The sequence below is a fragment of the Thunnus maccoyii genome, chromosome 19 (assembly GCF_910596095.1).
Source record: "Thunnus maccoyii chromosome 19, fThuMac1.1, whole genome shotgun sequence".
Taxonomy (NCBI): Eukaryota; Metazoa; Chordata; class Actinopteri; order Scombriformes; family Scombridae; genus Thunnus; species Thunnus maccoyii.
This window is the reverse complement of record NC_056551.1, coordinates 18016929-18041704: the sequence shown is the minus strand read 5'-3', so window position 1 is coordinate 18041704 and position 24776 is coordinate 18016929. Positions and strand designations below refer to the sequence as shown.

General features: G+C 37.7%; 1 protein-coding gene across 3 annotated transcripts; it reads right to left on the bottom strand.

The window, feature by feature from the left end:
- Positions 1-775: 775 nt before the first annotated feature.
- On the bottom strand, positions 776-24767 carry shc3 (SHC (Src homology 2 domain containing) transforming protein 3). Of its 3 annotated transcripts, none has more exons than XM_042395447.1 (14): positions 24712-24767; positions 20346-20592; positions 14698-15984; positions 11477-11547; positions 8270-8333; positions 7150-7269; positions 5550-5603; positions 5137-5188; positions 4917-5046; positions 4674-4824; positions 4421-4514; positions 4128-4319; positions 1982-2307; positions 776-1756 (listed from the first exon to the last, which is right to left on the bottom strand). In XM_042395447.1, exons 3-14 carry the CDS (start codon positions 15331-15333, stop codon positions 1628-1630), a joined length of 2019 nt encoding a protein of 672 aa, XP_042251381.1. In that variant the 5' UTR covers positions 15334-15984; positions 20346-20592; positions 24712-24767; the 3' UTR covers positions 776-1627. The 3 variants fall into 3 exon arrangements, with proteins under 3 accessions (XP_042251381.1, XP_042251382.1, XP_042251380.1); XM_042395448.1 differs by having other exon boundaries at positions 14698-15789; XM_042395446.1 differs by lacking the exons at positions 20346-20592; positions 24712-24767 and having other exon boundaries at positions 14698-17142.
- Positions 24768-24776: the final 9 nt, after the last annotated feature.

Here is a 24776-nt window from a genome sequence, read left to right as displayed (position 1 = left end):
CTGACAATAAGTAAGGATGAGAGCATTTAAAAAGTATGTTGCTAGAACTGCTGTGTACTTTTTCTAGGAGCCATTTCAAAATTTTGATTCCCAATCTACAAAAACAGTCTGTATAACCTAAATACAGGAAACTGTTCTGAGGAACGATTGTGTACAGTGGACTGAAAAATGCAAAAATTAATTCTTGACCTGTCAAGCAATAATAGTTGAAAACTTGCTTTCCTAAAATTGGATTTCCCTCTGTACTGTTGTACTTCAAGCTATACACAGCCAGATAGCATCCTTTGATACTACTACAGTAAGTGATAACACAAGAGAATTGAAGTGATTGTGACTGACAGGGGTAAAAAAGAGAAGAAGCATCTCTGTGATGACATCTAGTGGCAATCGTCTTGCAATTAGATGTATACACACACTGAGAAATAAAATCTTTTTGTTGAACATCAATAAGTGAAAGTGATCTATATATCTAATATTGAACATTCTGTATTGAGTACACTCCGTGTAAACTCCACATTTGTCTAATTCAGCCTCTTCGATAAAAAGTGTAAATTACATCTCAACACATTGGTGAATTGTCTTGGTACAACTGACACAGATGATCGAAGTTTCTGATTGTGCTATTCATTTGTGGTCATTCAAATAATGATGATAATAACTTTTAAAAGTTCACAAAAAAAAGTCAATTAAGAATGTGAGAATATCCATTGCATGACTCAAGCCCCAAAACTAATCATCGACTACACACCTAAAAGAAGAATCCAGAGAAAACCAATTCAGAAATAATCACCGTTTGAAAAGCATAAATATTTTTACAGTGTCAGCATACACAAGCACCTCTTTCAAATAAAGGGGTATCAAGGTCTACGAACAATGTCCACAAGAACAGTTGATTTTTTAAGTCATGCGACTGCAGTGACACAAGAAAATACTTTTTAAAAAGTTTATCTTTAAAGCCATTGACAGCACTATGAAGGATGCCTGTTTGCATCCCAACACTTTGTGACTACTGCAAAGCAAAACACATTCAGTTCTAATCCCCGATAAAAGCAGATTTCATATAGTGACTAATTGAGTGAGCTGTCACGCTATTGGTGAGATTAAAGGACATTTTTCCTAAAGTAATTCAATATAAATAGCATTTGTTGTCCAAACTGTTTTTGTTTCCTCAACCTCTTAGCCAACGGTTCCTGTAGAAATGTGGTTGTGCTTGACAGACAAAACTAAAATTTCAGGTTTTTATTCTAAAATACTCTTGTTAATACCTCTTTGAGGTTTGATTTGCACTTCATCTAAACTACAAGAACAACTGTCTTTTTTTTTTAATCTTTTAAAACACCAAATCAAGATATTATGTCCAAATGCACCTATGTCTTCTCAAAAATATAGCATTTCAGTCATCATCACAACAAAATAATAACAGTTCTATAAATATTTTTTTTTTTATCTTAAACAAATCTTGCGCCTTCCAGTGCCTCCAGTAAAGTAACTGTGGCCAAATTCTCCAAAAAACACTGTCAGCGCGTTGAGCCTTTGAGCATCTTCTCTTCTCTGTTTCATCTTCAAGTTTCAGGATGGTAGGAGAGACTGTTCAGAGCTTCCTCTTTCCCATCAGGCATTGCAAGCATCACTGTTTCCTTCCAACCGGCTGTAAGAGACACAGTTCACTCCCAGCTGACACAATCGGCAGATTGTTGTCACGGTGATGGCCAATAAGGTGGCTAATGCTGTCAAATATATGATCTTTTGTCCGTACCTTGGAAAAGAGAAAAAGATGTTAGAAGTCTGTCTTGGCCTCGTAAGGAGTTTAATTTTGGCAAAGTTGAGTGGTTTTTCTTGCAAAATGAGAAATCTTTCATTTCCTGTATTCCTGCTCACTGACACATTCTCAAACTTGTCATTTCTCTCTTTGTCTCGTCTCAGTGTCTAGCATCCTGCATCCCTGTAACACACTCTACATGTCCTTCTATTCAACTCTTACCGTGCCCTCAGGGTCCACCAGCAGTAGGTGTTTGGCAAGTCCATTGTGCATGCCCGTCAGTACGTAGGACCCTGGGTTGGTAGTGCTCTTACGAACCAGGAAGTCCCCGTCTTCTTTCAGGAGTTTTTCAGCATCGCGGCGGCTCATTTTGCCATGGTACCAAGGCTGGCCCTCGAGCTCCTCCTGTGCCCGGAAGGCCAGCGAGCGCACAAGAAGGGGGCTTGAGTTGTCCACAGATGCGGCCTTGTGAAGACTGGATACCTGGGACTGGGCCTGCCCCTGGGACGGCGGATGGGACTGAGACTGAATGGCATCCTCGAAGGGCTCTGGTATAGGTGCCGAAATGATGAATTATGAGAGGAAGGGTATGTACAACAGAAAACTGAATTTTTAACATATAAGGTGTGCTAATCAATAAAATTCAGCTATAATTGTTGGTATAAAAATCTAAACATGTCTCAAAACTACATGGTTGTTAACCATTTCTTTTGCTTGAGAACAGTGTCCTCATTTCTTTATAATGGTAAAAAAAATATTGTAATTGTCAGAAGGATAATGTGAATTTAGTAAATGTTGTCCTCCAAGAAAAAGACTGCTGTTGAGGACTAGATTCTACAGGAAGAGAGACATGCCACATTCAGTAGACGCAGCATCTGAGATTTGAATCTGGCTAGGGACCTTTATTTCCCATGAAGTGGGCACTTTAACCTCCTGGAAAACTGTCACTTCCAAGGAAACAGGGAATCTGGTGACCCCCTTACTGATATCCCTTTGATTTACAGTCTAAATTGATCCTGTGTAATGTAATATCCTGCACCAACATCGTTTCAACAGGAAATACATCACATTAAAGAAGTCAAGATCCTCAAGATCCTTTTTATTTGGCACTCATTAGTGTTTAAACCAAATGGGATAAAGCATGCAAAAATTGTAATGGTGCTAGAACATCATTATATAAGATCCATGTTTGAAAGAAAGGAAAAAGTGAAATTTCTGTGCCATTAGCTTATCAGCTTCAGAAGGAGGGATTTACCTAAAACCAAGCAAAAGAAGATGATGTGTTGAATATATAAGTATACTTAAATTTGTGCTTTAATGAAAATGCATTGTTTCTCTGACTCGGGGCACCTGACAGCAGTATTTCCAGATCAGGATATCAATATCAGACACTCAGATTTTCAAAATACCCTGCTGTCATCTAGAGGATACACAAAACTATGGCATCTAATGAATATCATTTTCTGTTGTGGTACAACTGATATGACCTCTTTTAGCCATTTAGTTTTATTTAACAAATCCACTGATAAATGTGCACATGCAACATTTTCCTAACACACAAAAATACCTGCAATAATTTGAAAAAAAAAAACAATTGTTGTATACATAAAGTACACAAAGATTTATTGTTCAAACTAAAGAGGACGTTATTCATGGAAATAACTTCTCATCCTCAGAGTAGTCTCATTAGTGGAGTACCTTAAAAATGTGTGTGCATATCTGTATGTACAGATATAGATATCTATTTACATCATATGTCATTGTATATCATTTGTAAAGTGAGGCAATGATATGCTGATGACACTGTGTTGTATGTGTAAGCCTGAATGATTTATGATTTATTCTCTATGTCCATTCATCCACTTTCTCTACCCACAATTATTATTCAGGGCTGCTTAAATTTCATGTAAGAACAGTTCAGTTTTAAAAGGTTTAATTCACTGCTCACATGTAATTTGTGTCATGGATTCTCCGTACATGGTTACACACATCATTATGAAACTAATCTTTCATGTATAAAAATAGCAAAGCTTAGTTCGAAGTTGAAGGAGGAAAGAATAAAGCTGTTCATTGACGGTAACACTGTCCTCCTATTGTCTTCATGCTGACACGATGTTATTATACTGTCTTTCCACACCAAAGTCACTGAGGAACGGAAGCTAGGAAACCTCTATAATTAAGAACTCTGATTGGAAAGTCATCTTATGATGATGTTATTCTAAAAGGCAACGCACAGATTCTGCTCAGAAACTTTCTGATGCTTCAACAGGTAATCTTCCAAATCATTTTAAATCAATAACTGCTTCTAAATCCTCTATTCAAACCACATGCCCAACAGAAACTTCAATGCACTCCAACCAAGACTTACTCATGTCAAACAGGTCCTTCTGTGGGCTCTCTTTGGCTGCAGCTGCCATGCCCTTTGTCACATTTTCTGCCTCTGCCTGGAGTGCTGCCAGCACCTGAGCATCAATCTGCTGGGTGTTCACATATGTGGGCATCTCTCCTGTTTTTGGTGCCTGACTTTTACTCTCGGGTAGACTGCTTATATCAAATGATCCTAGACATGTGGAGAAACAATCATAATAATGAATTGATGAAATGTTAAATTAAATATGTATATATATATATTTATGTAGTGAACTGTATGGATCTTCTTACCCTGTTGTATGAAGATGGGCTTTCTCTCATCTCCCCAGTTTTCTCCACAGTGCCGCCCCTGATAATATGTCTGATCGACTGAGCCTGGGCCCATCTGATGACAGACAGACACACATAGTGGATGTTTAAGATATTTCTGAATTAAGAAATGGGGAATTATGAGCTCATATTTCAGAAATATTTATTATATAATCTCAAATGTCCAGAATGTGTCCACATGGGAGCAAACGTTACTCTGTTCAGGTTCCTCTACCTGACATCCATCTGCTGCATTCTGATTGGTCAGCCGGGTGTCGATGAAGCCGCCAGGGGGTGGCATCTTTCCGGGGATGTTGTTATAGTAAGGGTGCTCTGCTGACTCCTCCTCTTCCTCAGTCCATGCTAACTCCTCCATGTTTAATACCCTGAGAAAAACATGTTTTGACCATGAAACTAAATACTGTCTGTTTGTGCTTTGTGTCTTGGGTGTTTACTAGATTTACAATAGACACCTCACCTGTCATGTGTGGAGGACAGCTTGCTTGAGGGACACTGCAGGTACTGCTGGAAGCGAAGGTCAAAGGCTTGGCCGATGGTGCTGATGACATCCTGGGCCAGACCGTCAGAGCACTCCAGGATGTGGCACGCTGATGAGGGTCAGAACAACACATTTAAATGAGCACGTTGCATGCAAGATATGAAACACCCTAAAGGGTATTAAGGGAATGAACACCTACCTCTTCTGTTAACAGGGTCCTTTGCTACATAGGCAACGTAATCTGTCGTGTCCTGAAAAAAATACACATTATATTATATTATACAATATTTTAAAAGTTAATACCACCACTTTCCTGTCAAGTCACAGCTATTACACAGTGTTTTTGATAACAACAACAAGAAGTTTGAAATTTGTACTTTATAAAAATGGAATAACTTACTAATAATGTAATACCATTTGGATATTAACCTTGTTGTCATGTTTAAAGATAAACTTCTTATGGAACAGGGCTATGGTGAACATTGAACAGTATGTCATTCAAAGTAATTAAATCTAGACTAAAATATATGAAAGAAATCATTAGTAAATTACATCTTTTTGCCATGAGATAGTTTTTCATTATAGCAAAACACAGGGCATTGAGTTACTTACAGGGTCTCCACCTGATGCAAACGAGATGGACTGCATATGATGGTTGGCTATGATCTGTCAGGAGACAAATTATACAAGTAATTCAGTGCATATGATACATATTAACCAATGCTTCTACATACACACAGATGCACATGCATTCATTGTACACACATTTTATACACATACTGTATATGTGTTAAAATGTGTATCAGAATATGGTTAATTTCTTTTACCCACTACTACTTCAACAACAGACTATCACCCTGTATCTGTGAGGCAGCCATATCAGAAGTTTTCAGGTGTAGTTCGACATTTTGGGAAATATTTGCTTTCTTGCTGAGAGTAACATGAGAGGATCTATACCACTCTCATGTCTGTTCGTTAAGTATGGAGCTGGAGCCAGGAGGCAATTATCTTAGCTTAGCGTAAAGACTGGAAGCAGGGAGGAAACAGCTAGCCTGGTTCTGTCCAAAGTACAAAAATATGCCTGTCAAAACCTCTAAAGCTCATACAGTAGTTAGCACTTTGTATCTTGTTTGTTTAATCTGAACGGAAATGTAAAAGCAAAAAGTTTGGGTTTGATAGACTGACTTTATCTCAAAAGAATGAAACCAGTATAGTTGATTAGATAGTGATAGTTTAACTTCCGATACATATAAATAACTTTCTGTTTCAATGCTATTTACAGATTATCTAGAAAAAATGCAGCAGCTACAATATCTAGAAGAACACTGCAAGTTTACATTATCAGCTGCTTTATCAATTCAGCCCGATGAGAGCCAACAAAGGTAAAAAAAACAACAAAAAAAACAGCTGCATGTTTATCTTAACTAGTGCAACTTTTCTGAAGCTACAATTCAGAGGTTGGGATCAGAGAGAGAGGGGTTACGGAGAATCAGGGTCAGTCCTCAGTTCTGATGCTTTGTCAGCGACGTGTCTTCGGCTTTCTTAAGATATCAGAAATGTTACTGTGTCTGGTCTGAGTTACTATGTGTAGGATTTGGGTTATTTTTCACTCTGGCACCATCTGCTGATAGTAACAAGAAGGACACGGAAATACATGACACTACCACTGACCAGCCCTGCCAGAAAGGAAACTATTCTATTATCCAAATAACTGACTAAATATAGTCATATATAGTGCATAGAGAAAGTTACATTGTGGACATCTGGAAATGTCATATACTCTTGCTTCTCTTCCTCTTTTATTACATGCTCCCCCCACCTCCCCTCCCCCAAGAAAACATCCTGAATTTTAAAATACATCTTATCACCTTAGCAACAGCTAAAAATAGATTTCCTCTATGGCAGTAACCTAAATTTGGAAACAAATGTCTACTGATCACTTTTTTCCCACAGCAAAACAATCTTTCTTCAGTTGAGCATTGAGATTCATTCTTGGGGAAAACGTGTGGTAAATATTCTAAGACGTAAGGCCTACTTACACGTGGTCTACACACTATGTCTAGACACTACCATACACTATGTGGTTTGTGACAGAGCCTCTTTTACAATGGTGCTACTATTTCTTTTACACGTACTACTAGTAGTAACCTTTTTACTACATGTATTTGGCTTAATATAGTCTTATTATTGTTTACAAAGGTTGCAAACCTACCTGTTTGCAGTCAGGGGTCATCAGGTTGAGGCTACTGGTGGAGATATTTAGGTTGATGGACATGCCAGCAAACTGCAGGTTGCTCTTTCCCAGGATACTGGACAGAGCTTTGGACGGTGGCTGAGAGGATCAGAGGAGGACACAGAGAGACAAAAATAAAATAAATCACAGTGTTAAAGTGTGTTTTTACCAATAATTCTGTACAGTATTTTACATTCACCACTACAGAATGAATACTGAACAATTTGTATTGATTATAGTCTGGGACACACAAGTGTTGGATACTTTAAATACTGTTGTTAATGGTGATTTTGATGAATAGAGGAGGCAGAGAGGCCAGGTAAAATTAGCCAAACCAATTCATAATTCTCAGTATCAAGCTGATGTCGCCATAGTGCATCTGTCACACAACCAAAATAACATTAGCTTATATCTTATATTATCTATTCCCAGAGGGAAATTAGTCGGCGCTGATTTTGTGTTATATACTCTTCCCTGACATTTGAACAAGCTCTAGAGAGCAGAGTAATGCTTCATTTCACACCCCACATTAAGACACAGTCTCCTCACACGCTGTGGACACACAACATGTTCATGCACATGCACACACACACACACACACACACACACAGAAGACAGACATTCACACAAACACGCGTGCACACACACACACTAGCTCAGCCTCCTGATCACAGATATTGTGCACTACATGAGTCACTAAGCACTGTGCGCGGTGTGCAATGCATCGTGGGCTGGAGCTACGCCCACGCACATACAGTCCCATACCTCTTCATCTCTTTCCTCTCTCCTCAGCCGCTCTCTTCTCCCAAGTACAATCTCTCTCTCTCTCATCATTTCTTCCTCTCTCTATCTGTCTCTGTTTTCTTTCTTTTTACATGAAGGAAGGATGTGAGAAAAAGAACTTACAGAGGCAATACTATATATAGAACGTGGAATGGTAAATGAATATCTAATGCTGTTTCCTCTTTTTCTGTCTACTGTACCTTTCACTAACATTCATTTTCTCTGCTCTCTCAGTGTGGGCATCGTTTCGCCTGTGATCACTCCATCTTTCTATCCCTCCCTCCCTCCCTCCTTCCCTCTCTGTCCACCCATGTACCTTTCTCTTCCGCAGAGCTCCTTTGGTCCCTGGAACAGCCTCACAAACCAGACTGATGGCTTCCCTAGAGGGAAGGAGAGAGGAGGGTGAAGCCAATATGGTGACCATAGACAACCACAGAATCACAGTTATTTTGGCATTAAGTCAGACTGTATTTAAAGTCATTAATCGAGATGATTTCTTTGCAAATAAATATATTTTTCTATATTGGAGTTAAATAAAGAAAAGAAAAATAGTGGGAATGTGTTTTATATATTCTGGGGCCCCAAAATTTCATATTTTGACAGTTTCACTTTTAAGTGAGGACTTATAGTTTCACTCATTTGTAGAGAGGGCGTTGAACTGTCAGGTAGATTTAATTTTAGGGTACACGGGTGTTGTGGCTGCTTCTAATCTTTAGGTAATATCTAATAATTCGATATTTTGATTTTTACCCTTCAATTATTTATAGATCTTACTGTTAGTCTTTGCATGGGGATGATCTGAGAGTTGCTGGGCTTTTCTGACACCTTTTTTCTCAAATTTGAAATGTTTGAATGCCTTGTTTTTAATGTACCTGTTGTTACTGTTTTACTTAGTTACTTAGTTGCTTTATTTGTATTTAGCTTGTCACTAAGATGTACATTTTATTTATTGTATATTTATTTATGTATGTTTTTGTGTGGGCTAGAATTGGATCAGAGTTGTATTGATTAATTTGCTGGTGCTACAGTCTGTTTTCATATTGTGTCTATTAACATACAGAGGATAAAATATGACTTATCCATGAATAAACATCAATAACTAAATACTCTGAACAAAAAAAGATAGTATTGATAGTGTCCCTGAACTCTGCAGGTTGTTACTGGCAGAATGAAAATGCATTGGTCAAAAGTGAATGCCCTGCACCAATTGAACTCATACAACTGTATCTGGTATGTGTTCATTGCTATACATCATAGAGTGACATTCAAAACTCTTTAAGACACAGAGTTTTATCTGTAGCAGCCATCACCATGCTAACATTTTTTATGTAAAAGACAATAATATGTGAATAAAACTGTGGCTAAAGATACAGCTGCTTTGATTCAGAAGTTAATATTGGTTTCATGAAAGAAACAGAAATGTTAATTTCTGTATCCTAAGGAGAAATCTAATAATAGAAATGGCACAAGACAAATGCTTTCTCTCTCTGTCTCTATCTCTTCTTCACTATCACTCTCTTTATTAGAGAGAAAAGGAAACAAACAGCGAGCCAGAAAGAGAGAGAGAGAGAGGCTACAACTGTGTGGCCTTGCTAGCTAACGTCAACACTGGACTGACTTCAGGAAGTCAAGCAGAAAAGTGGACATGACACAAACCGATTCACTGTTGTCCTTTGGCTCACTGCACATTGGTCAATGATTTCAAAGATAGGAGATGGACTCACAGAAAATTCCATGTAAACAAATCATGACCTTGAAATTATAAGATTATATCTGCGATCTGAGAGGTTTTGAGATATTGAGGTTCAAAGTTGAGATATACTAAGTAGCAAAACTGACATGCAGTAATTGTTGTTTTTTATTGGTCAAAATAACAAGCACCGTACCCCAAATGTACTCTAAATATATTATATTAAAACACATTCACATCTTTAAATTGAATTTTCTAGAACGGTTAGATTGTAGATGAGAACTCAAAATTAATGTATTTAGTAGTTATGATATAAGACCTTTGGGCACAACATTTCAGATACATGTTTTTAATGTTGAAACCAAAACATTTGGTCATATTGAAGACAAATTTGAACTGATACGATCCAATTTTTCAAAGTCAAATTCAAAAATGTTTCTCTACTTATTTCTGTTGAAACTTTCTCTCCTTGTTCTACATTTTTTTCTGTCTGCTGCTCTTCTTTTCATCTTGTCACTTGCTGCTCCCAGTCCCATTGCTACTCAATGTCAGTCTCTGAAACACTAACATCATTGAGTGTCTGCTGCAGTTAAAAACAAACACAAACCCAGTTAGGAGCATGGTACAGTTAGCGTCTTGTTAAGCAACTAGCCAATTACAAAACCTGAATTTATCTCAGTTTCCTACATGTTAAAAGTTAAGCTTTATGTCTCCTAACTTGACTCTAAATTAGTGACAGTAACTTGAGTTACCTATAATTACATTATTTCTCGCTAACATACGTTAGCATGTAGCTAGCATGGTAGCTAATGGTAAAAATAAGCTTTCCATGAAGTTCATTCAGAAAATGGCAAATTAAATATTATTTCCTACTATAATGTGAGTTTGGAAATTGGTCTGTAGGTTCAAGGAGCTGTGAATAAAGTTTAAAATGATGCCCTTTTAAATGCAGTGTTTAGTAATGTTTTAAATGTTTAGTAATGTGAGGCTAGTGCAGTATAGCTTTTGATGGACAGGTGTCACCTGACTAGTGTGTTGAAAGTTCAAATCTCCATTAATGTGACAAGTTAGTAGAAAGTTAATGAAATATATCAATGAAAGTGGGCTTGAGCTCAGGCTGCCCTTTAGAAGCAAACAAGTTATTTTTAGAAATAATGTTTCATGATGGATAAGAGCCACATGCCATTGAGTTGATTATGATAAAAATAGTAATTGGGCAGCAAATAGTTACTATTATCCTTTTTGGGATGTAGATGTTGTATTGATTAATTTGATGATGATGTTGTATTTATACACTAGTGGGAAGCATTTACACAAGATACATTTCAAAACAATTTTAAATGAGATTCAGTCTTCAAAAGTGTGTGTGCCTACATTTGCTAAACCTAGGATAATATAGATTGGTTTGAGAATTGAATTTTTTTAAGACTTCTTAAAAAGCAAATAGCTCATTTGCAAGACTACTACAGGTTTTTTAAAATTACTTTCAAGCAATACCACTTTTTTGTATTGCACTGTCTATTGCTATATTTTCTGCATCAGAATAAAACATGAGCAATGACATAAGACATATACATTGGGAATCTGACATATCGGTTAAGTGTTTCATGATAAACTCTTTGCAGTGACACCCAGACAATAAGTATTATGTGACTTTACTGGCACAAGAAATGTACCTGTGAGTGGGCGTTAAAAAAATCCTAATTTTTATTTAAACCGTCTCTAGCTTTTCATTAACAAAAATGAGGTTGAGTCTTAATAATGAACAAATCCCAGTGTTAAGGAAATCTAGTAAATCCTAAAAAAAAGTTAGAAAACCAAGTGTAAACATACCTTGTTATCTGTGATCTTGTGGTGAAATCCAGAGATCTCATCGACCGTAGGACTTCTATACAACCCAGGTACTGGAAAGAAACAATGAAAAGCCTGTGTGAAATAAATATTCAATAAGATGCAAAAAGTTACATTCAGGTTCTCATGACTAGCACATCATCATGTACAGAAAAAGCACATCCTGAATCGTTATATTGGATTTACAACCAGAATCTTTTTCTTTTTTGCATGATTGGTAATGATTAAAAAACTGCTTTGAACAACCACTTCCATATGTTGTAAATACTAACATCTAGATTTGTTGTTTGTCTCTTTTAACTTGTCAGTTAAATGTCTATATCCAGTGACCTTTTCAATGTCTTTAATCTTAGATTGTGAGCATTACACTGATCTTATAATTAATATATAAGAAATGTGTCTGAATGTTAAATTGGTAATTTTAGTAATTATCCTTTCATCCCATTTTCATCTTCTCGTGCACTTAAATAAGAGTTGCGAGTCAAGTTAAACCCATCTTACACTAGGAAATGTGTTTTCATTAAGTAACTTGTGTACTGATTGATTTTCCCACTCAGCTGGTATCTTGGTTGTCTAATTTCTATCTAAAAATAGAAACATCCACCTAGACCACCTAGGAATTCATAAAGCTAAGGTTTGGCACAAAGTTGATGCAAAGTTGGAAAAAAAAACAAACCAATAGCTTGTTCACCATTAATTTATTTTGAATCTGCATCAGTGTTATTATGCCACATGAGCCTCTAAGGTGACTGTAGTCCTCCTATCCCATAAAATCATCTTCAGTGCCAGCCACCTACTCACATTACAACACCTCTTCTGATTAATACTGCACAGACTGGGAACATTTTGTGCTGACGAGTTCCTATCCTTATAAGAATCACATTCATAATCTGGTTGTAAACAAAACACACAGTCTAACGTTTCTATTTCCACTCCTTTTCATAAAGAAGTTAGTTATTACGGTCATAACTTTCATATTATGAGGCCGTTTCCCTCCGGTGATAGTTTTGCAAGCGCCAGCAAACAAACGCCTTTTTGTCAACATGACGTTTGCAAATTTTTGATGTTATCTATTATTAGAACAGTGAGTTTGAACAGTTCAGCAAGGCCAAAAATATATCAAACAGTTCTAAAATTGGTAGAGACCTATTCTGAGCACAACATGGACACTTCTTTCTCTCAAGCTGTACAACAAACAAGTACATGACTTGCACAGTAAAACTGAACTCCAGATTAATTATGAAAAGCGATGGGAGGCCGGCTCTGAAGAACCAATAAATGATCCCAGTAAACAACACAACATCAGAGTGATCACCTTTATAGCTACATCTGTAGTCCTTCAAATGCACTAAGAAGACTAGTAAAGACTTGTAAAACATGAAGTCATATATCACACTGACTACAGTTTTTGCTTACTGTAATCATTAATCTAAATATATAAAAAGCGGCTTTCACATCATTAAGTTAAAGATTTTTAAAGTTGTCACAAAACGTGTTGTTCTGTGATGTGTATGGCTGTTACTTTAGACAACATTACATTATATATACAGTCCAGTTCTGTACAGTCTTGATAGAATATGTCAGGTCATGAGGGCAGAACATTTTTATCAATGAACAGGTTAAATGAAATAAGTCGATCAAATGAGTATTAATAAATGCTGAATAACATGAAAAATCTACACCAAAGACGCATGATGAACAGGCACGGATTATAACGTGCAGTAAACAATCACAGTATACTGCAAGAAACTGTTGAGAGAGTTCATGAAAAAGGGTTTTACACCATTCAGTTATTTAGCTATTATGAAACTGCAACATACATCTGAATAATTTGTGAATGTTTTGTCACATAACGTCTCTAGATAGCCTGGAGAAACAATATCTTGCAAATTTTGACCTCTAACCTCAATCAAAACAGTGCAATAGTGACAAAACTTTTCCTATCTGATGTGATGGGAACAAAAACAGCTACCATGGGCTAAAAGTGTAAACAGTGTCACTGTCAATCAACGTCCCTTTAGAGTAATGGTGCATGATGTGTGAGGAGTGACCACATGACGCTAATTAAAAGCGCTGTGAGCAGAACACCACGTTGAACTCAATACACACAGGACCCAAACCACAGGAAAAGCAGGGGGTTGGGGAAGCGCAGACCAGACCCATTTCCCCTCTCACAGTGTGGATGCTTTCAGCAGCATTGACCGGACAAATAAGCGCTCTTGGCCTTAATGCCGTTAATGGAATGTCACGCTGGTCACAGATACTGTAGGCTTTGTTCGGACAAGTTGTAGTAGGTGTCATATGATTGCAATCATACAGTGTAACTTGATTTGGAATACAACACATTTCTCCTGACAATGCTGTTCAGTATACTCATTCTTTTTTCTTTTTTTTTCTTTAATGTGCTGCATGAATAAAAGGAAGATAAAAAAGACTAAACCTTCAGGTGAATGAACTGTTACTTTATGGTTTCAGTGAAAATGGTTTATTCCATTTTTTTTCTTATTCACTTCACACCTTGAAGAGCCAGGGCTCAGCATCATCACTCCTCATGCTAGTGACTCATTGCCGGCATGATGACATTCACAGCTCTCGTAGTTGTGCGCCAACTTGTGCTCCTTTAAATGATGTATGATGGCTGAAATCACCAACATTAACATGAGATATGGATGTGATGAGATAAACATGAACTGTATGTCTTTTTTTTCTTCTCCCCCCTGCCCCCCGATTCCACCATTTCACTTATCTGCGAGCTAAAACAGCCATAGAGCTCATAGAGATGCACAATGTACAGAAATAACACATCACCATGGTTACAAAAGCATAACGCTGAGGCTTCACATACACAAGACAGAAATACTGTATAGATTGAAATGTTTACAACATGCTCAAAATGACGCTGTTTTTATTTTGCTATCACAAGCTTTTCTTTTACTTTTCCCCCGATGCTGACCTTCTCTATTTCCTGAATTATTCAATGTTATATTTTCTGGTCGCTGCTCTTTCTGCTGTAGCCAACCTACATACACCCACTCAAGGGCATGTTGTGATGTGCAAGTGAAACATCTCTCCTTTTTCCCCCCTTGCAGGTAGCTGAGCTTGATTCATTGAAAGAAAAGAGACAATTGGCAAAGACTGTGAAAAGAAGAGAGAGGAGAAAAACAGAAATGAGACAGAAGGAAGGAGACAGGAAGACCACCAACCTTCACAATGTATGTTACTCCTGGACCGGAGATCTTCTCACTCGAGTGTAGCCATCCTCTAGAGGGTTTGCTCACCAGTCCACCACCTCCACCTGGATTCCAGTCCTCTCCACCAGGCTGGAGCTCATCCAGCCTGCTCTTCTTGCTCATGCTGACGGCTGGCTCCAGCTGTGAGCAGGGGGTTGAATGGGAGGCCGAGCTGCACAGAGAGCCGCCCACACCAGAGGCTGCTGCCGCTGCTGTCGCCGCACTGGGGCTCGAGCCACTGGAGCTGCCTGAGCCCGATCCCCCACCCCCCTGCAGCTTAGACACAGCCAGGTCCTTGACAGCCGAGGGCAGACCCTTGATGCCCAGCAAGCTGCCTGAGTTGCTGAATTTCAGGCTGGACACCTTGTTGATGAGGGTGCAGAGGGTGGTGCCTCCATCTTCCAGGTGGTCAGAGCCGTGGCTGGTGGGGGTGCTGGAAGCACTGGTGGTGGAGGAGGGCTGGACCTCAGTCGGGGGTGTGTAAGATGTCTCGGCAGCAGACTGGGGGGTGGCCGAGACCTTGGGGTTCATGGACAGGCCGTGGAGAAGCTCATCGACGGATGTTACTGACTCATTCCTGAAGCGGTTGTATTTGGTACGGTGAAGCATACCCTTCTCTCTCTTGCTCTCTCCCCTCTCTCCACCAACCGACACGCACAGCCTGTCTCTTTCACAAGTGTGCTGGCAGACGTGGCTGAGCCGTGCTGATTACCCTCTCCTGTAACATAGCAGCAGCGGTACAGGCAGCAAACGCCTTTTAGCAATCACAGGCCACCTGACTGTAATTTTCTCTATTGAGGTTACAGTGGTGGTTGTGTTGAGCTGCTGCTGCTACTGTCGCCAAAGTCCAATCTGCTTTCAGTAAAATCCAGAGCTGCAATCCAGTCCGTCAGAGAGAAATATACAGACACAATCCATGGAAACACAACATTGAAGCAGAGGAAGAAGAGGATGGAGAGGAAAAAGGTCTCTAAAAGGCTGCCAGTGTTGTGGTGCAGCTTGTTTGGTTTCCAGCTGTGATGATGCTGCTGCTGCTGCTGCTGCTGCTGCTGCTGCTGCTTATTTCTAGCCTCAAAAATCCAAAAAGTAAGAGAACAGAGAAAGGTCTATGTTGTCGATGATCACGGATACTGCGAGGGAAGAGCAAATACTCTCTACTGACTGCTGCCTGCCTGCCTGCCGGCTCAGAGCTGAAGCATGACTCACTGATCTGAGAAAACCTTCTCAACAAAAGGCTTGCTGAACACTGCAAATCACTTCCTGTTGGAGGGAGAGAAAAAAAACTCCCACTTACAGCACACTAGAACCAATCAATTTTTAAATTCCCCAGTCTGATAGTTATTCTCGGTAATTTTTACCCTCTTATTTGTTTTTCCGAGAAAAAGGAAATGAAGAATGAGAGGTAGCTTGATTATTTAACTCAGTAAAATAATTATTCCTAATAGTTTGCTTGAATTCATGTTAAGCACAATTACCGTCCAACGAAATGGATGAACTGATAAAAGTTGTGATAAAAGGATGGTACACAGATTAAAATTAATCACAGAGTTAATAATAAATGAAGTGAAATAAGTAATGAAAACTAGCATCCATGATATAGACAGTTATGAGCAGAGCGGCCTGCCAAAATCTTCTCTAACAAAAATTACAGGCTTCTTTTTTTCCTCTATTTAAATGTACCGTAAAGATGTAATTTTCCTTAAAAGGTTATAAAAGAAATCTCTATGAATCATTGAAAGAAACAATATAGTGAGATTTTAGCATGACTAGAAAAACGTAACATCATTAATACATTGTCCATGTTAATTTATAACAGCTGCAGAATATGGGCAGACATCACTCCTGGTCTCCGGTTTTCTACTTTCAAAAACATATGACTACTTAATATTATTGTTGTTTCTGCACAAAATATTAATCATCAGGCATTAATACAATAAAGAAAAAAAGAACATTTTCCATTTTCCATAAAATCTCTGTTTTGAGACCATTTGTCTAAATGTGTCTCACTAATTCTCTATAAGCATTCTGCAACAAAGGAATAAAAAATTTCAATTCCACAACAAGGAAGCAGATACAGATACACAGCCTGTCTAAAATACCCAGCAATTGGTCCTGGTTGAACTACATGAATGGTACGATTCAAAAAAACACAGTATGAACGACATGTTTCTCAGGCAGATGAGTCAATGAAAAACAAAAACAAAAGGATAACAGAAGAAGCCCAAGAGTCTCCTTAAAACCAGCAGCAATGAAGCATCTTTGTCTCCCCGGTAGCGGAAAGCACACAGCCAGACACCATTCATGTAAAATGTCCTCAGGAGCATCTAGCAAAGCTGAAAGACTGACACTCATTCATAAGCAGCTTCCGCTCTCACTCTGCTGCAGATTTCGCACTGCAGTCCCTCCCAACATCTCTCTTTCCTGCCTGGCAAATATAGAAAAAAAAAAAAAAAAAAAAAAAAAAAGACAGCACGTCTGCCTTCTCTCCTCAGAAACAAAGGCAAACACAAAAGCAGAGAAGAAAAAGGCAGGCACTCGCAAATCAAAAGAGGAGGCAAAAAGACAAAGGAGAAAAAGAGCAGAGGACAAAAAAGCATGCAATATTTAGTCTTTTATGTGAATGAAATAGCAGGCTGGCATACCAATGTTTCTGTGAATGGAAGCAAGGCCTTTCTGCCTCTGCAAGGCAATCCCTAGGGATGGCATGGTCTTATCCAATGAGGAGCCAGCTGGATGACTCATTCAGGGGAGGCTTGCAGAATAGTGGAAGAGACCATTTCGAATGCAGGTGTACATGTTGTTTTCTCTTAACTGCCCTTTAAAAATGCTGCATACATCATCAGATATGAGATGTTTTGCATAATTTAATGAGATCATGTTCTTTTAAAAGAATAAAAAAGCAAGAAAAATGCCTAGACCAGAGAACAGAAGTAAAATGCCACCCCTGTGTTTTTGATTGTCACCATTATCAGCTTTTTTTTTCTCTCCACATTCATGTGAACAGTTACCACCTACACATTTAATTAGTAATTTACAGTTCATAAGTATGAGGCAGATAGTACAAATGCACTAGAACAACACATATACTTTGAGCTGACAGATGTGGTTAGCCATATATGTGAACATTTGTATTTTGAAAATACATTATTTAGCATATTACATTGTATTTGGGTTTTGATTTAACCATTAGAATTACATACTGTATGCTAGAATAGTTTATATGTTTTTGTTGGGATTTTTATTCTAAATCTTTGTTGCATAAAAGTCCTAATTGTCACTTTTTGCAATTTTATCACCCTCTAAGACACACATCTGACAGACAGTGATCATTATCTTTCTTTCCACCAGCAGATATTTATCAGCTGATACACTAGTTAAATTATCAGCAAACACTTCTTGTATTGGTCATCTACTTTTATTTAAACTTGCTATGAAAAACATTCCAGGAAAGACTACACTAAAATATATGTATTTGCTGCTGTTTGTGAAGTAGTTTCTTCTTAACTTGAAGACTGCTAAAAACTGGCATCAACTGGCTTCAACATTCAACCAAACACAATGTATGATTGTATGCTAAGCTGTAAACAGTGCAAGCTGAGTCAGTATGGTATGGGAGTTCAGGGATGTCAAAATTTGCTAGTATTCATTTTTACTTTTACTTTACAATTTCTTAAAAATGCATCACTATTGAAAAAAATAAAATTAAAACTACTAACAACACTGCCAAATCGTTTTCAGTGTACCTACTATATAACTTTGTATGACTCTGCAATATTTATAATGAAATGGACAGTTATCTAAACTTAAAAAACCTAAATATAAAATGATTTTAGCTAATATGAAATAAAAATAAAATTGTTTGGTGTTTTTTGAATAATGGCAGAATTTGGCAGGTTTGCAGTCAAAGTCACTGATAAAAATCAGAGGTGCAGGACATAACGTCCAGTTGACAGTTTGTTAACCTCCTCTCCCCCTAACAGCGATTATCCAATAGTATCTTAGCAACCATAACTAGGCTCAGCTGGATATGGTGCAGCTACTCAGCGTTGCCTCCAATTTGTCCCTGTGGCCAACTGCGGTACTGCAACAAAAAAATCCTCCGCAGCCCCAAGGAGCATTTTTCTCCATTATGAAAGAGACATTGATAAAATTGTTGACAGGACATCTCCACCTAAAAACAAGGTCAATTATTTTCTATTTGTAAAACTTTCCCAGAGCCTATTGTTATGTGTGTGATGCAGAAGTAAACCTGGAAGCTGAACAACTTTTTTGGCTTATGCACTTTAAATAGGCGCCATATTGTAACCAGTGCTTATAATAAAGCCATGATTTCTACACATTGTAAAAAAAGTGGGCGGTAAATAGTTTTGCTATACAAAGAGTGTGGTGGGTAGTGTTTTTCTGTCTTTTTGTTTTGCCTTTCTAAACCACAAACACAAGAGCAAAAGTGTAAGGAATGGATTGAACAGTCTGCCTAGCTACCTGCCCAGCATGCCTAGCTAACTCAATACTTTTAGTAGTAAAGTAGCATTACATTTAATGCCAGTGTGCATATCATTAGCTAACTACATTATTTTGTGAGGTCACAGATTATGTTATAAAAATCCCAATTCATGACTGGAACATCCAGAGCCAGGCTCAGATGTTACTACATCAGAGTTTAATGTAAGCGGCTCTGTCCTGCTCTTAACTGGATTTGGGGATGTTTACACTCCAGCAACCCCAGCCAAACTCGTTACCCGGGGGATTGTTGTGTTTCTAAACACGTCGGTCCTCAAAAAACAACAACAACAACAACAAAAAAACAACACATCAGTTATTCCTCATTCTGGAAGCTTTTTTCTCTTTTTATAAAAGTAAAAGTGAGACTTATTCTTTGAAAATATATAAATTAATGAATAAATAAATAAATAAATGTATCTATAATAAGCACACAATCGGGGTTAGTTAGGAACAAATGCCTGGTCAGCCAGAAACAACGTTTTCAACCAACTCACGGAGCTATAACGTCAGCAAGCTAACTGACGAACTACACAATGAATGACTACAAATCTTTGAACTCAGCTGAACAAAGTGATTTGAATCAGTGAAGTGATTTGTGACTTCAGCCTCTACTAAGCACACACCCCCCCCCGATTCAGACATCAGAGCCACTTGCAGGTCAAGCAGTGGACATTGAATAGTCGCCACCATTTGAACTAAGGCCCAATACCAACAATAAAGAAGCTACGGCAATGGCAGACAGCTGTTATGTACTAAATTAGGAACCAGGGAGCATGGGAAATAGAAACCAGTGTTTATGTCCTTCTCTCTTATGCATTCCTTAGTATAGGAAGGCAATGTATCAATTATTGCTATACACTGTTATTCACATATACAGTATAATACCCAAAACATGATTATTTTCCTACGCAATCGCTCTTTAATTTAAATGTGCAAGTGAGGACAGTCTGCAGAGAGAAGGGCGCAGACACACGGCTGAATTGGACCACAAAGCTGTTCTTCAGTATACTGTGTAGCCATGAGGACAGAAGCACACAAAGCTCTACTCAGGCATTGTGGTGTGCTGTAAGCTGGTGGGCAGTAAGGTAGAGACCCTGAAGCACTGAAGACCCACCCACCGTTTCCCTGCCACTGTGGAGAGTTAACACGAGGGCGCAGAGTTGAAAAGAAAGGGCGAGAATATCTGTTATATCTACTGCTGCTGGAACGGAGGACGATGGCTGGTCACTCGGGGGCGTTTCCTGCTTATTGACTGCTGTCACGGAAAAGGCTGAGGGACCCGATCATCCCTCAGCAGGAGTTGAGGCTGCAGTAGGATGCGCAGACCACAGAGTAGGACTTCCTGTAGTGTATGATGGGGCCCATCTGTGGATAGGTCAAAGAGCATCTAATAAATAAAAAATAAAGCAGCACAAACATAAAAAGGGATTGACTTTAAGTTTTTCCTTTAACATAGGTGAGTGACAGGTAAAACTTTAAAATAAGACTGTGCTGACAACTTAAACATAAATGTATCTTCCATTAATTTAGAAATCATGATCATTACATTAAAAAAAACATACACAAAACAAACAGGCTACATATGAAGTCATACAGACATGTTCATAACATTTGAGAAGTGTAAAAATAACTACTGGAACATGTCTTCCATTGCAACTAAACATGTGATTTAATAACAGCTTTCTATCTCGTTCTTTAAGACATAACATTAAGAGTGAATGAGAAAGGAAAGACAGAGGAAAAGAGCATCCACTGGCAAGGAAAGCAGCAGACACTTCTCCATTTGACTACTGTTGCCCGGTTACCAAAAACATTCAAAAAAGAAAGAGTTATTTTCAGACTAGCTTGAAGCAAAATAACCAATGTTACGAAAAGGGCAGATACACTCAACTGGTAAACTGTGACCACTTGTTCAGTTGTTGTTGTTTTTTTTTTCCATTATGAAAAAACGTATTATTCACCAGTAGCAGTGAAATCACAAGAGATATGGCTTGTAATTTCAGTTTGCAGTGTCTGCAGAGAGTCTTTTAACATTCATAATAACACATGAATATAAGGTACGGATGACAATAGACTATGAGCAATATTGTTCAGTTAAAGGCAGACTACATTATTGTAGCAATTATTTGTCCTGTCAAATATAAATATAAATAAAAAAAAACCCAACTATTTTCTTTGAGGCCATCTGAACTTCATTCTCCATAAATTTTCCCCATGCCCAAGATTTCCTTTCTACAACTGCTGCAGCATTTTTTCCCTGATTGTCCAAAATCTCCAATACCTCTTTAGCTTGTCATCTTCCCTGACAATTGGTATCCTTCACCGGGTTGCTCCCATGAAAAATAGCTACTTTCTTTTAGGCAGAGCTTCAGGCGGCAACATTACTGCTTCCACAAAACAACATTCTTTGTTTCTATGTCCCCAAAAATGTCATTATTTTTGAGCAAAAACTGCTACCAGGTATTCACAGCAAACCCACTTGTTTAGTTTTACCTGTTCACCTATCTTAATGGAATATGTGGAGGAAATATCTACTTGAGAAGACAGTTTTCTGCACTAAGTGAGAAAAATTGATGCATGATAGAAGCAGAAACAGGAACAAGACTGAATACCTTAAAATTCAAAAAGTTTTGAAATCTTAAAATTAAAATAAGACTTCAGTGTTGTCGCCCAATCTTCAATAAAACTGAAAATAGTCTAGACTAATAGACTGTCTAGACTGGACTATTTAACAGTCCATTTCCACTGTTTGCTGATCATTTTCTTCTTTGTAATATTCCAACACTGCAACTTTCTAACACAGCCATCCATTTATTTGGCTGTTGGTTACATCCAGCTACCACTTTTGTTAAAATTTAATGAATGATAGCAAAAAAAAACCCAAAAAGCTGTATATACTGTCTATTTGAAAAGTGACAGAGTGACAATGTGTAGCTAAAATGAGAAATAACAATAATAAACAATAACAAAGGGAAGCCCAAATGTGAAATATGAAATGAAACAGCACCATTAATTGTATGGTGAAATGTGACATTTGACTTTTAATATATAGCCTATGCTTTGGAAGTTGATTAGTAAAAGTTACTAATGTTAAAATTATTTATTTTAATTCACAGGTTCAATTGTAATTTGTTTAAAATGTACAAATAAGCCATATGCTGAAAATATTATGAAATAATTGTTTTGTCATTAAACCTCTCTCTCTCCCTCTCTCTCTTTAGTCTTTAATGTATATATTTGATAATTATTATCTATATTTCACACACATATACGCACACATACACAAAATATGGGCCAGGGACACCTATACATCTGATTAAAATATAGATAAAAGTTACACAACATTTGGTTTTCATGAATGGAATCTCAATGTAGTGTCATATTCTCGCCCTACATCCATGACTATTATGAGCCTGTTTGTGACCATATTTCATTAGCATTATTGCCTGTGGTTATACAATCCCGTGTCATGTTTTTTAAAGGCTGAATGGAGCACAATAAAATGAATAGCAAAGAAAAGCAATATTGATAGCCTACTTAAAGGGGAGCAGAGTGATGTAAGAATTTCCTGTGTGGACAATTACATCCACAGCCTTGAGAGCTCATTTTCATAATCATATCTGGGGCATCATTTGAGCTTTCTGTGAATGGTTCATTAAAAGAGTGACAGAAGCGGCGGAAGCACAAGCAGATACCATATGTGTGTGTGTGTGTGTGTGTGTGTGTGTGTGTGTGTGTCTGTAGCCCTATAGACAGAGTAACCTTATACTGTATGCCATCCAAGGTACCTCTGTAAATCAACTAACTAAAAGCAGGTTATAGAAAAATTAATTAGTAAATCTCTTCAGTGAATACAGCACACCTGTGTATTGCTACTGTTGTGCAAGATTCACACAAAAATTGGTTGTTTTAAAATTCTTTGCTTTCACATTTGATATAGAGGTAATGTTTCATAACATACAAACTGTGACCATGAGACAAGTCAATATTTTTGAATCTCTCTCTCTTTTTTTCATTCTTTTTTTGGGGGGCAACAGCTACCAAAATTCATAAAGGTACAACAGCTATTCCATGTATTTAGGGCTGCAACTCACAATCATTTTTGTTTTGGATTAATCTGCTCATGGTTTTGTTGATTTGTTTTTCTATAGAATGTCAGATAGTCAGGTCAGTAGTGAAAAATGCACGTTATTATTTACTAGAGTCAAAGGTGAAGTCTTTAAATGTCTTATTTTGCCTGACCAATAGTCCAAATCCCAAAATAATCAATTTACTATAGTGAATGACAAAGAAAAACATTAAATTACCACATTTGAGCAGCTGAAACCAGTAAACTTTTTTTTTTTTAAAGACTTATTAAAATGATCATTCGATTATCTAAATAGTCAATTAATCCTTTGTTCTATTCTATTTTGTGCTGGCTCTCCTGAGTTAAACCATATTTTATATAACAGCATATACTTATGGGGCCACGGGGCGAATATATGTTGTTGGGCCCCTGTTGACCCCCACAATACATGGTAGAACTCTAGAGCTGAAATGATTAGATGATTATTTGATTAGTCAGTGGACAGAAAATTAATTGGCAACTTTTCTGATAACTGATTAAATCTTAAAGTCATTATTTAAAGGAAAAAAAGGCCCAAAATTCACTAGTACTAGCTTCTTAAATGTGAATATTTACTAGTTTAAACTCCAAATCTTTGGGTTTTTGACTGTTGTTCAGACTAGTAATAGACAAGTAATCTGAATATGTTAACTTGGACTCCAGGAAATGATGATTTCTCATATTTCACAATTTTCTGACATTTTATACACTGAACAATCAATCCATTATTAAATTAAAAATAATTGTCAGACCTATTGATGATGAAAATAATTGCTGGTTACAGTCTTAGGGTACTCCTATAAGGGGCTTTTGGGCCCCCTAAGTGTCTGGGGCCCCTGGGCATTTGTCCACTTTGCCTGATTGGTACTCCAGCTTTGTTTATGGGTGTGAACCGTTTTGCACTGTCAAATGTATTAGTGCATTTCTGACCAGCTGTCATTTTTTGCTAAATATACAGTGCTAAATATAAATGTCCTCAGCAACATTAGAATGTAGGCGGGTGCAGCCCCCAAAATTTCTGCACCATTCAGCACATTGCGCTTGTCTTAAAGATTCAGTGGTCCACATTGCATGGGTGCTCAAACAAAATTACAACCCCCAGAAGAAGAAAAAACGCCCTTGCTTCATTTCAGTGAGGTAAAATGTTTTGGAAAGGCCAGACAAAAAAAACGGTCTTTGAACATGTGACACATAACCGTCCTGCCCTCTAAGGAGGAATAGCTTTGAAGATCTTTATGCAAACCTGCAATAAACTATCGGAAATCATATCCCCAAAACAACATGACAGGTGTCACTTCTCCATGAACTCTAGTTAAACATATAGATGCGACAGACTAACCTATTTGAAAACATTATGGTTTGTAAACTTAACTCACCTGTGTTTTGATGAGCGAGTGAAAGTTTATGGAACGCTTACTTATAGTAGAATCTGGTCACATGA

Excerpts from the sequence above, each read along its gene's own strand:
- shc3 (XM_042395447.1), bottom strand. The coding sequence starts at position 15,333 with ATGCTTCACCGTACCAAATACAACCGCTTCAGGAATGAGTCAGTAACA. Across the intron at positions 4,825-4,916 it reads CTGTCCTCCACACATGACAG|GGTATTAAACATGGAGGAGT; the intron begins GTGAGGTGTCTA and ends TGTTTTTCTCAG. Across the intron at positions 4,320-4,420 it reads GCCCATCTTCATACAACAGG|GATCATTTGATATAAGCAGT; the intron begins GTAAGAAGATCC and ends CCACATGTCTAG.